This window comes from Scyliorhinus torazame, chromosome 17 (genome assembly GCF_047496885.1).
Source record: "Scyliorhinus torazame isolate Kashiwa2021f chromosome 17, sScyTor2.1, whole genome shotgun sequence".
Lineage (NCBI taxonomy): Eukaryota > Metazoa > Chordata > Chondrichthyes > Carcharhiniformes > Scyliorhinidae > Scyliorhinus > Scyliorhinus torazame.
Window position 1 is genome coordinate 53,794,680 of NC_092723.1, and position 13,057 is coordinate 53,807,736.

Here is a 13,057-nt window from a genome sequence, read left to right on the forward strand (position 1 = left end):
TAATGTAAAAATCTATGGTTCGTAATGTTACGATTAGAGTTGGTTGAAGATCACAGAATGGTACCCTGGCTCAAAGGGCCTTTACTTTTATTTTTAAAGTATGGAGGAACAGAGTCACGTGACCGCAAATTAGTTTTAACAGGGGGAAAACATTTAATAAAATTTGAGTATTTGTTAAGCTAAGGGAGTAAAGACGTATTTTATTATAACTCAATGTTTTCTCAAGTCCCGGCTTGGGTTATGATACAGTACTTCTTTATTTGTTATTAAAATAGCATCAAACAATTTACCTCTGAAATCTGTTTTCCCACTTTAAATATAATTACTGCAATTGTCTCAGGGCACGGTTTAACACTGCCATGAATTCTTCTGAATACATTTGTCTCGGTTCTCAATTTCAGTTATAATATAATAATCTTTATTGTCACAAGTAGGCTAACATTGCAATGAAGTTACTGTGAAAAGCCCCGCCAGTTCGGGTACACAGAGGGAGAATTCAGAATGTCCAAATTACCTAACAGTACGTCTTTCAGGACTAGTGGCAGGAAACCGGAGCACCCAGGAGGAAACCCACGCAGACACAGAGAGAACGTGCAGAGTCCGCACAGACAGTGACCTAGCCGGGAATCGAACCTGGGACATTGGCACTGTGAAGCCACAATGCTAACCACTGTGCTACCATGCTTTCTTAAGACATTCTTTCTGTCCCAATTCCCTGGGTATTTGGGCAGTACCTTTTTTGCCTCTTTGCAGCTCCCACTCTGTCCTGTCTATCTTTTGGCAGAGTTGGGAGATGTTCACTCTCCAGTGCCCTGTCTTCAACTGTATTACCCAGCTAAAACTTAAAAGCTTTACTACCTTACTAGGGCCAAGTTGCTAAACAACCACTGCTAGTTTACTCTTCAAGCCAAAACCCTCTCTGAGCTCAATACAACCCGTTCTTAACTATAGGTTTTACCCTTCCACTAAAACATTAAATTAAACCCACTTAAAACTATCCTTACTCCTAACGTTTACCAATACAAATATAAATCCCTTAAAACTACCTTTGTTTTCCAAACAATATTTTTGGAGGTGGTTTCATCCAGTGGAAATATATCTGGCAATTTGAAATGGAACCTGTACTGATATTTCAACAGTAAATCAGGTGGAACATTTCCGAGTGAACTTTGATATTTCATGATCATGAAAAATTTTCTTTAAAGGACATAACCTTAAATATCTCACTATGTCAAATTTAGTAATAATCCATCCGGAGGAAAAATGAAGTCCAAACTGGGCAAAATACGACAGTGTTCCACAATTAGATTATAATAACTATGCAAAGATTCAGTACCACAGTAAGTAAAATGTACAAAACATCTCAGCAACAACTACGCAAAGATTTTAAACTTGCAAGCAGGACAATTTCACCTTATTCATTCCAGGCACTCACGAGCAATGGGCTCATTTTCACAAATGAGTCAAAGACCAGCATAAAAAAGTAATATTCTAGAATATCGTACTGTACCTTGCCTATTAATTTCATCTTGCAGAAGGTCTTTCATTGCTGATTCCTCTGCAATATCTGATGGGATTTCTCCTTCACTGTTAACTGCAGCAACATTGACTCCATTATTTATTAAATACCTGTACAAAGACAAAAGACAGTTATAACTTCTGAATGTCCAATTTCAGTAAACCTCCCTTTGAAAAGGGGGGCGCCACTGTGAACTAGAACAAAGTCTATGCTGGTAGCCATGCATCTTTGAAAGCAACAACATTTCTCCTTGTTAACTCCAAATGTTGGGGGCTGGTTTAGCACAGTGGGATAAACAGCTGACTTGTAATGCAGAACAATGCCAGCAGGGCAGGCTCAATTACCGTACCGGCCTCTCCGAACAGGCGCCGGAATGTGACGACTAGGGGCTTTTCACAGTAACTTCACTGAAGCCTGCTTGTGACAATAAGCGATTATTATGTAATCTTATTTTACATATTGAATCTCGTATTATAACGTAGAATGTTTATGAATTTAGTTATCCTGGAACAAACAGAAATGTTTCCGTGATGAAAGTCTCTATTAGTACTAAAACTGATGCCCTATTTACAAAAACTGCTCTAGAACTGTCCCGTGTGTTTGTAAAACATCAGGTCGTTTTAACGGACACGTACACAGAGGGTTGCGTGAACAAAACAGCGAAACTGTCAGCTCTACAAGGCAATTGTTTGAATGTGCATTTTACGACATTCCTAGCATTCCAAGAATTGCTATTTCTGCAGTGCTCTCTGAAAATTTAACTGGCAGATGCACGAATGTCTTGCTCTAAACGTGCACTTGGACTTCCAATGTACAACTACAGATTTGGTCAACGTCAGTGCTGGCAACCCAAGATTCTTGATGGTGGCCTTTAATAAGATTATTTTTAAAAGAATAACTGAATTTTTAGAGTTTGGAGATTATGAAAACCAAAAGAATTAAAGACAGACAAAAGACAGGAGACAGAATTGGTATAAAATGGAATTCAACCATTCTAAAGCATTAACCATCTTCTTTTGGTCGCCTTTCTATACAAGTTTTGCAACCATGCAAGCAACTCAGAGGAACAAATATTTTGATTAGGTCAGTATAATTGTTATTTTTAACCTCAATTCAACCTATTAAAAGCCAACAACTTGTACCTAAACTAGACCAGTCCTACAATCATCCATGTAGCTTACTGTATTCAACTGCACAGCAGAGGTCCAATCACAATTACTTATAAAGTGCACACAAGTCATGGATACCAGTTTCTCAATGATCAAGGTGGGAGCAAAGGAGGAAGAATTACCACTTTTTACATTCCTGTTCCAAACAGGGGAGGGGAGAAATATGACCATTCAGTACAATGTCAGTGGTGGGAAAATAACAAGGGGCAAGATCATCAAGGACAAACAAATCTTCCCTTCCAGAAAGGAACATCAGTACATATTTGTTAAAGTCAAACTATATCTGAAGATCCAGACCGAGTTACATGATGAAGAAACAGTATCCATAAAGGCAATGCAGCGGATGTTGTGCATTTAGATCAAGGCTTTCCAAACTTCAGTCACGATCTCAAGTGAGGTAACAAGATACAATTTTGGAGTCACAAGCTCCAAAGCAGAAATGGCTGCCGTGGAGCTCCGAAAGAGTGGACATAGCTGCGAGGCATCCTTAAATCCTTCCTTTTAAAAATAATGCAAGTGACATAACTGACCGTTGTTTAGACCCAACTCCTGTTCCAAAACAGTGAAAAGGTAAGTGTATTTAATTTTATATTTAAATTTGGGGAGGCGGTGATGTAGTGGTATTGTCGTGGAGTGGCAATCCAGGGACCCAGTCTAATGCTCTGGGGGACCTGGGCTTAATTCTATGACAGAGGGTGGAATTTGAATTCAGTTAAAAAAAAGATTTGAATTAAAAGTCTCAGGATGACCATGAAACCATTGCTGATTGTCATGAAACATTTTTACAAATCACTGGTCAGGTTTCAGTTGGAGCAGCATGCATACTTCTGGGCATTACATTTTAGGAAGAATATCCAGGTAGAAGAGGTTTACCAGAATAATGCCCAGGATGGGCGTTTTCAATTATGTGAAGCTGGGATGGTTCTACAGAGCAGAGATGATACGCGGAAGATTTGATATGGCAATCAAAATCTGAGATTTGACGGGAGCTATTCAAAACTATGAAGGGCTTTGTTGTAAAACTCGAATACTTACCTCATAATTAGTCTTTTTCCATGTTTCCTGTGTGCATGAGCTGGTCACACATGCACGGTTTGTCTTTTTTTACATTCTCTAGGCTGGTAACCTGCCCTGCTCACCAACGCAGACGAAAACAAAGAAAATTGAAACAGCACGAAACTGCAGGTCAGGAGACCTGAAGAGGAACACCATTCAGGAGTAGGTGCCCCAGGGAGCAGAGTACAGGAAGTGTGACAGGGAGAAGGTCCCAAAGAAGATCCCAAACATTGGAAGCAGTTCAGAGAAGGTTTACTAGGCTAATAACATAAATGAGTGGCCTGTCTTGTGAGGAGAGGATGGACAGGCGAGATGGTAGCACAGTGGTTAGCACTGTTGTGTCACCGCTCCAGATCCTAGGTTTGATTCCCGGCTGGGTCACTGTGCGGAGTCTGCACGTTCTCCCCGTGTCTGCGTGGGTTTCCTTCGGTTGCTCCGGTTTCCTCCCATGGTCCAAAGATGTGCAGGTTAGGTGGATTGGCCATACTAAATTGCCCTTGGGTGTCAAATGTTGGGTGGGGTTACTGGGTTAGGGTGGAGGTGTGGGCTTAAGTAGGTGTGCTTTCCAAGGGCTGGTTCAGACTTGATGGGCCAAATGGCCTCCTTCTGCACTATAAGTTCTATGAAACTTGCCATCCACTGGAGTTTAGAAGAATAATAGTCAACCTGATTCGAAGCTCTAAAATCTTGAGGGCTATTGACAGGATGCATGTTGAGAGGATGTTTCCTCTTACGAGAGAAACTAGAACTAGGAGGTCACGGTTTGAAAATAAAGGTTCACTCGTATAAGACAGACGAGGAGAATTGTTTTCTTCAGAAAAATGAGGTTTTCTAACTCTTCCTCAAACAGCGGATTTGGAAATGTATTTCTGCTCTATCACCAAGAATGATTTTTGGTCAAACGGTCATCGATAATGGTATCAATAGAGTTCAACATAAAAGAGCAAGCGCTACAAAGCTATCACTGAATAGGTTAAAGGATAATCTACATTACAGGTTGCATTGTGAAGGCCCATTGGAAATGCATTTTCTTCAATCTTGGTCAAAAATTTTAAAATAAAGCAGCTTGGTCTAACAGAGACTGTGGCAATTTTAAGCACAGTAGGAAGCAATTCCCCTATTAGAATAAATTTTAATGCAACTGCTCATGTGTTGTTAATTCACTGGATCAGTCTTTTGGTTATGAGAAACATAATATCATCAGGTTAGTGGGAAAATTTACAGAAAGAACATGCTGATCGAGCAAGATAATCCAAATACATTGAAGTCAGCATTTGCTCATTGATTCATGGATGACGTGCATTAAGGCCCCAGGTTTCGGTCATGGGTTTTCGTGTGACTAAACATGTGATTCTCAATCCACATATCTTTGGGCACATGGGACAGGACGTTGCACAAGATGCTTACTATTTTTTCCTCCTTTGCCGCTGTCCTGCCTCATCATTAAGATGTTGTGACTTGAAGTGTGATGCAGCTTGGTGGGCAAATTGCCACCATTCTGAACAATTGGTTGCAATCTCCTCCCAGTCATTGAGGTCAGTGCTGCCCACTTCAGAGTGACAAGTGTCTTTGAATTGTTTTCTTTAACCTCTCTGAAACATTGACGAGTTGAGAGAACAGGACCTGGCAGGGGAGGTGGTTTATGGCCACCCGGACACATGGGAGCATAAGATGTGGAGGAGTAGGCCATTCAACACTTCAAGCTTGTTTTGCCATTCAAGATGATCATGGATGACCTGGTTATGCTCTCAACTCCAGTCTCCTGACCTTGAAAAAATTCAATGACCCAGCCTCTACTGCTTTATGAGAAAGAGAATTCCACAGACTAACAACCCTCAGGAACCTAACCTAAGAGAGGCCCCTTATTCATAAACCGTGGCCCCTAATTCTATTTGCAAACTGTGACCCCTAATTCTAGTCTCCTGCACAAAAGAATTCATCCTCCCAGTATGCATTGTATCATGCCTCCCCCCAAAATCTTGGACATTTCAATAAAGTCCATCCATCAAATTTGTTTTGGGAATTTTGCCTGAATGTTTAAGGAGCTGACTTTGAGGACATTAGCCTTTATTCGACAATCTGCCCAATCAATCCAGAGGATGTAACAGAGATATTTAAGTAATCTCTCTAGCTTTGATTCACAATCTAGGCCTCACCACAGTGCAGGAGTGGCAACACCAACTGCTCTGACAACTAAGACTTTTGATGACTTTGGGAGGTCATTGTAGATTGTAGTAGGCTGACGTGGCACAACTGATCCAATGTTTGATCTCATACCAAAAGAGAAAATGCTGAAAAATCTCAGCAGGTCTGGCAGCATCTGTAGGGAGAGAAAAGAGCTAACATTGAGTCCAGGTGACCCTTTGTCAAAGCTCAGTGTTTGATCTCTTCCTCAATGGTTATGTGCACATGCAGTAGGCTCATCATATTATAAATTGAAGGTAAAACCAACTACATAACCAAAACATGAAAATTAACTTTCAAAACGGATACAATTTAGCAACTGCAATAACTTGCATCTGGTAACTTTTTTACAGCAGTAAATGAAAAGGTTTCTAACCACAATTAGAAGCTAGCCAGGCTCAATCTCGAACAAGCAAGATGCATTGCTTTGCCATACTTCAGTATTTTATTGTTAAAACAACCTATTTCTTGGCTTTGCTAATTTATAATCTTGTTGAGTTGTGACATTCCCAAATTCCTCAAACATTGCTGCAAATGTAAATAAGTGCCATTAGGTAGAAGATACCAGAACATGCTTCTGACAATAAAGGACAAATTAAATACTTTAAAAGTTGGGATGTTGTCCAACTGAGTGCATTATTGCTTGCTTCAATATGCAGCTTCTCAGCACTGCAGTCAACATTACACCAAAATCAACAATTTTACTTAAGATATCCAAACATCTATAAGAACTGTACATGGTGAATATTTTGTTTGTGTGCGTACAGTGTCAGCAATGAAGACAAGGCAACACACATCAGAAATTTGACCATTATCAACAGGCAAGGTACAGCACGTACCCAACCAGCCTGTGTTTGCAAAACTCAAAACAGTGTCCAACATTTATTGCGATTCCATGATTGGACATGAATTCCTAAATAATCGGCAATGTGCTAAAAATTACACTGATAATTTAAGATTTACAGTCAGATTCACAGTGGAAGCTACAAATATTAATGTACAGGGTCCTGTCCTTTGCAGACAGAAAGAACATGTACACACACTGCACTTGTTTCAGCTGAATGTGGCAACCATTCGCTGATTCATGCCTCAGGGCAATGACTTGACCAGTCAAGCTGCCTGGTTTAAATTTTGAACAACACTTGGTAGTTAACGGTCTGTCACCATCAACTGGTGCATTCCCCAGGGTAATGCCTGTACCGGAGTCCACTTGCCAACCAAACAGCACTCTCATCCTCTTCAGTATAATTTTGATGATTTCTCTTGCATTGTATTTTTGCAAATGTTCTGATGAGCGCAATGGCAAACATTTTGACAAAGACTTATTTTTTCAGCAATACGCAAGTTCTGTACTCCCAAACGACTATCTTCCATTTTAGTTGTTTTCAATTTCTAATATTCATTAAATCTCAGTAAAGAAAAAATAAAGCACCTCCAGTAAAACCGCTAAGTGCCCCACTGGATTACAGAACCTATTTTGGTTACCTTGGAACAAAGACTTTTCACCTTTATAAGTAGAAGGACAGCATTCCAGAGTTTTATCCCTTTTATAATTAGGGCAACCATTTAAAAGTTATACTTGAGTAGCAATAAGATAGCCCATTTCCCAATGACCTAAGCTAGTTGTTTCTGCACTGGTTCTCTGATCAGCCGCTTAGAAGAGCAGTAGCCTAGTGGTTTCTGCACTGGTTCTCTGATCAGCCGCTTAGAAGAGCAGTAGCCTACTTAAAGTATTTTAGTGATATATATAGGGCAAACCTTTGCAGAAACTCTACTCTATTTTAATTCTGCTTTTCTTGGGTTACACATCGTTCAGGAACAATAAAAATAGATAGAGTCAATCACAGCATGTTTAAGTTTTGTAGAACACATATCGCAAGCTTTATTAAATCCACTTGCAAGTTACTAGTTCCTTGTAGGATGCTTCCTAGGCTGCTGCGGGAGGAAAGGAGGTACTGCCCAAAATCTTCAAATCTTCCTTAGATACAGGGTTTGGGGAGTGGTGGGGCAGTGCCATAAATCTACAGAATGAAAATGTCTTACCCTTGTTCAAAAAAGAACACACATTAAGTGCCAACCATTCGTTGGTTCATTCCTCAGGGCAATGCCTTGACCATGTCAAGCTCCTTGGCATAAATTTTAAATAATGATTGGCAGTTAACATCAACTGCTGCATACTCCTTGGTATTGCCACTTGCCAACCAATCAGTAAGGATAAATTATCCACAAAAAGTTGGTTACTGAATAGTTATCAACTAAAACAATGTCATACCCATTAGCATTCATCAGGTCACAGGACAACGATGACACTGGGCATTTATACGTAGGGTTTAAATGACGGAAAAGTATAATCGAACAAAGCTGACAACTAGGGCAGATGACATTAGGGCACATGACAAAAAGCTTGGTTTATGAAGGAGAATCTTAAAGCAGAAGAGGCAGGGAAAGCGAAGAGCTGGATGGATGAAATTTCAGAGCCTAAGGATAGCTACTGATAGCAGAGGGTAGGGACAGCTACCGATAGCAGAGGATAGTGAGACTGGAATGTTCAAGAGACCATAGATGGGAGGAAAAATTTCAGAACCGACAATAGGGCAAGAGAGGATTACAAAAATAAGCAGCAAGGCCATAAAGCCATAAAACAGCGGATGAGAATTTTAAATTGCAAATGTTAGGGGACTGGGAGGTAATGTAGATAAGCATGGGCACAAGTAATGGATAAGTGGAACATGGTGCAGTACAGTTTTGAAGTTGTCAAATTTGTGGACAGACTTAGATGGTAAGTCTGCCAGGCAAGCACTGATGTAGTCGGATCTGGAGGAGACAGGCATGGATGAAATCTGCATTAATAGATTAAAGGTGGAACAAGTGATCTCTGACATGGGAATGGTGACAGAACCTCATCTCACTATTGATTAGGGTGTTGAAGTTGTAAACAATCAGCAACTTGTTACAGTGGTTGAGGATGATGTTTAAGATGGAATTTCCGGCAGGAGTGGAGTTTGTGTTCACTTGGAATCAGTTAGTAGAATAATACAGCTCAGTAATGCAGTGCTATGTTACCAGGTTATTTTTTTCCTTTGTTCTTTAATGGGATGTGGACATCACAGGCAAGGCCAGCATTTGTTGCCCATCCCGAATTTCCCTTGAACACTGTTTTACCAGGCCATTTCAGAGGGCAGTTAAGAGTCAACCACATTGCTGTGGGTCTGGAGTAATGTGTAGGCCAGGCAAACATAGATTTCTTTCCCAAAAGGACATTAGTGAATCAAGTGGGTTTTTACAACAATGATACTTCATGGTCACCATTGCAGAGACCAGGAGCGAAATTCTCCAGTATCGGCGCGACGTCCACCGACCGGCGCCACAAACGGCACTAATCAGTCCGGCATCGCGCCACCCCAAAGGTGCAGAATCCTCCGCATCTTGGGGGGCCGAGCCCTAACCTTGAGGGGCTAGGCCCGCGCCGGACTGATTTCCGCCCGCCAGCTGGCGGAAAAGGCCTTTGGTGCCCCGCCAGCTGGCGCGGAAATGACATCTCCGGGCAGCGCATGCGCGGGGGCGTTAGCGGCCGCTCACGGCATCACCGCGCATGCGCTGTGGAGGGAGTCTCTTCCTCCTCCGCCATGGTGGAGACCGTGGCGAAGGCGGAAGGAAAAGTGCCCCCACGGCACAGGCCCGCCCGCGGATCGGTGGGCCCCGACCGCGGGCCAGGCCACCGTGGGGGCACCCCCCGGGGCCAGATCGCCCCGTGCCCCCCACAGGACCCCGGAGCCCGCCCTCGCCGCCTTGTCCCGCCGGTAAGAGAGGTGGTTTAATCCACGCCGGCAGGACAGGCATTCTAGCAGCGGGACTTCGGCGGACAGCCGGAGAATCGCGGGGGGGGGGGGGGGGGGGGGGGGGGGGGGGGGGGGGGCGACAACCGGCGCTGCGCGATTCCCGCCCCCGCTGAATCTCCAGTGCCGGAGGATTCGGCAACCGGGATTCACGCCAGCCCCCGGCGATTCTCCGACCCGGCGGGGGGAGTCGGAGAATCTCGCCCCAGTTGTTAATTCCAGATGTGCATAATTTATTTAAATTCCACCAGCTACCAATTTGAATGGTGTCCTCAGACCATTAGCCTGGGCCTCTGGATTACTAGCCCAGTGACATTATCATTACGCCACTAGTCTCCCCTCTAGTAGTCCAGAGGCTTCAATAATAATCCAGAGAAAGAGGTCACAACCCCTAGCAGCTTGGTGCTAGCGGCAGCACGGTAGCATTGTGGGGCAGCACGATAGCATTGTGGATAGCACAATTGCTTCACAGCTCCAGGGTCCCAGGTTCGATTCCGGCTTGGGTCACTGTCTGTGTGGAGTCTGCACATCCTCCCCGTGTGTGCGTGGGTTTCCTCCGGGTGCTCCGGTTTCCTCCCACAGTCCAAAGAGGTGCCGGTTAGGTGGATTGGCCATGATAAATTGCCCTTAGTGTCCAAAATTGCACTTAGTGTTGGGTGGGGTTACTGGGTTATGGGGATAGGGTGGAGGTGTTGACCTTGGGTAGGGTGCTCTTTCCAAGAGCCGGTGCAGACTCGATGGGCCGAATGGCCTCCTTCTGCACTGTAAATTCTATGACATTCAATTAAAAAATACCACCAAAAATGTTACATGGACATAAAAACGCAACTAGTTTATAAATGCTCTTCACAGCCAACATAAAAATGAACCCAAAAGTCTTCTATTGGCAGATACATAATAAAATCATGAGGTAAAAGGGTGAGAACGATCAGGGACAAAAAAAGAACTACAACATTGGGGAAAATACAGAGCGGAGGTACTAAATAAGCAGATTGAATCTGTCTTACCAAAGAGAATGCCACCAAAATCATAATGAAAGAGGATGCAGTTACAATGCTAGACAGGTTAACAATTGATAAAAGCAGGAGGTCCAAGAAAGGCTGGCTGCACTAGAGGTTCCTATATCACCAGGACTCCTCACCAGATTGGATGCATACAAGGAGGTTAAAGGAAGTAAATGTGGAAATTGCACAGGTACGGATTATAATCTTCCATTCCTCCTTGGATAATCAGGGGTTGTTCTAGAAGACTGGAGAATTGCAAATATTACATGGCCATAAAAACCTCTTCGCAACCTGTTCAAAAAGGGTTTAAACAATCAATCCAGCAACTGCAGGCCAGATGGGAAAACCTTCGGAAATGAAAATCCTGAGCAAAATTGACACTTAGATAAGTGCGACTTATTGTCAAAATCCAGCATAAAGTTGTTCAAGTGGCAGTGTGCTGATAAGGTAATACAGTTGGTGTGCTGTATGCAGACTTACAAAGGTGATTGTAGAGTTGTCAGCAAGTAAAAAGTCCATGGAATAAATGAACTGTGTGGGTTTCCTCGGGTGCTCCGGTTTCCTCCCACAGTCCAATGATGTGCAGGTTAGGTGGATTGGCCATGCTAAATTGTGCTTAAGTGTGCAAAAAGGTTAGATGGGCTTACGGGGATAGGTTGGCGGTGTGGGCTTAGATAGGGCGATCTTTCCATGGGCCTGTGCAGACTCGATGGACTGAATGGCCTCCTTCTGCACTGTAAATTCTATGATCTATGAACTGTGGTAACAAGGATATTAACTTGACGGAGTGGAGAACATTTGCATTTTGGATCAGAGGAAGGCATACAGCGGTGCTCCCCAGGGCTTGGAACTGGGATCACTGTTTCTCTTGATCTATATTAACATCTTAGGCGCCTTCAGTACAGACGGCACAATGTCAAATCTGCTGTTGAAGAAAGAGCTGAGGTGGTAAGTGATAGACTTCTGGGTAGATAGGTGGCAGATGAAAATTAACACAGGATGTGTGAAGTGAACCACTTTTGGTATGGAAAACGAGGAGGAACAACATAAACCAAAGGATACATCAGGGTGGCACATTAGGTTGAAAAAATGGTTAAAAGGTATAATGTTATGGGCCAGGGTTTAGAGAATACCAAAGTGTATCATGGAGTTCACCTGACCCACAACTTTTAATAGTTTGTGGTATGGGGAGCACACGGCCCTCTCTACAGGTATGGTACAGCAGAAATGGACCAGTGGTTTTTAAAACAAAATAATGTTTATTCTATGAACTCAAGTTAACCTTTCTAAAAATAAACCATGAACATCTCAGCAACCAGTAAAATCAAATACACCCCCCAAAGAATACCACACTAAATAACCTGTAAGCTGTCCTTTTACATACAAAAGACGTAACAAACCTTCAAACAGGAGCACATTAGGGTTTACATTCAAGACTGAAAACATTTATAATCCTTCGGAATTCACCGAATGATCCATAGTCTTTAGAACATAGAACATAGAACAATACAGCGCAGTACAGGCCCTTCGGCCCACGATGTTGCACCGAAACAAAAGCCATCCAACCTACACTATGCCATTATCATCCATATGTTTATCCAATAAACTTTTAAATGCCCTCAATGTTGGCGAGTTCACCACTGTAGCAGGTAGGGCATTCCACGGCCTCACTACTCTTTGCGTAAAGAACCTACCTCTGACCTCTGTCCTATATCTATTACCCCTCAGTTTAAAGTTATGTCCCCTCATGCCAGCCATTTCTATCCGCGGGAGAAGGCTCTCACTGTCCACCCTATCCAACCCTCTGATCATTTTGTATGCCTCTATTAAGTCTCCTCTTAACCTTCTTCTCTCCAACGAAAACAACCTCAAGTCCATCAGCCTTTCCTCATAAGATTTTCCCTCCATACCAGGCAACATCCTGGTAAATCTCCTCTGCACCCGCTCCAAAGCCTCCACGTCCTTCCTATAATGCGGTGACCAGAACTGTACGCAATACTCCAAATGCGGCCGTACCAGAGTTCTGTACAGCTGCACCATGACCTCCCGACTCCGGAACTCAATCCCTCTACCAATAAAGGCCAACACTCCATAGGCCTTCTTCACAACCCTATCAACCTGGGTGGCAACTTTCAGGGATCTATGTACATGGACACCTAGATCCCTCTGCTCATCCACACTTTCAAGAACTTTACCATTAGCCAAATATTCCGCATTCCTGTTATTCCTTCCAAAGTGAATCACCTCACACTTCTCTACATTAAACTCCATTTGCCACCTCTCGGCCCA

At 43.0% G+C, this 13,057-nt stretch overlaps 1 protein-coding gene across 3 annotated transcripts in view; it reads right to left on the reverse strand.

Moving 5' to 3' along the window:
- LOC140393875 (protein phosphatase 1 regulatory subunit 12A-like) overlaps positions 1-13,057 on the reverse strand; it is a 323,102-nt gene that overhangs the window by 226,326 nt on the left and 83,719 nt on the right. For all 3 annotated transcript variants that reach the window (XM_072480443.1, XM_072480442.1, XM_072480441.1), the window contains exon 3: positions 1,511-1,629. In XM_072480443.1, the coding sequence (XP_072336544.1) occupies positions 1,511-1,629 (119 nt within the window). The remainder of the gene's footprint in view (positions 1-1,510; positions 1,630-13,057) is intronic.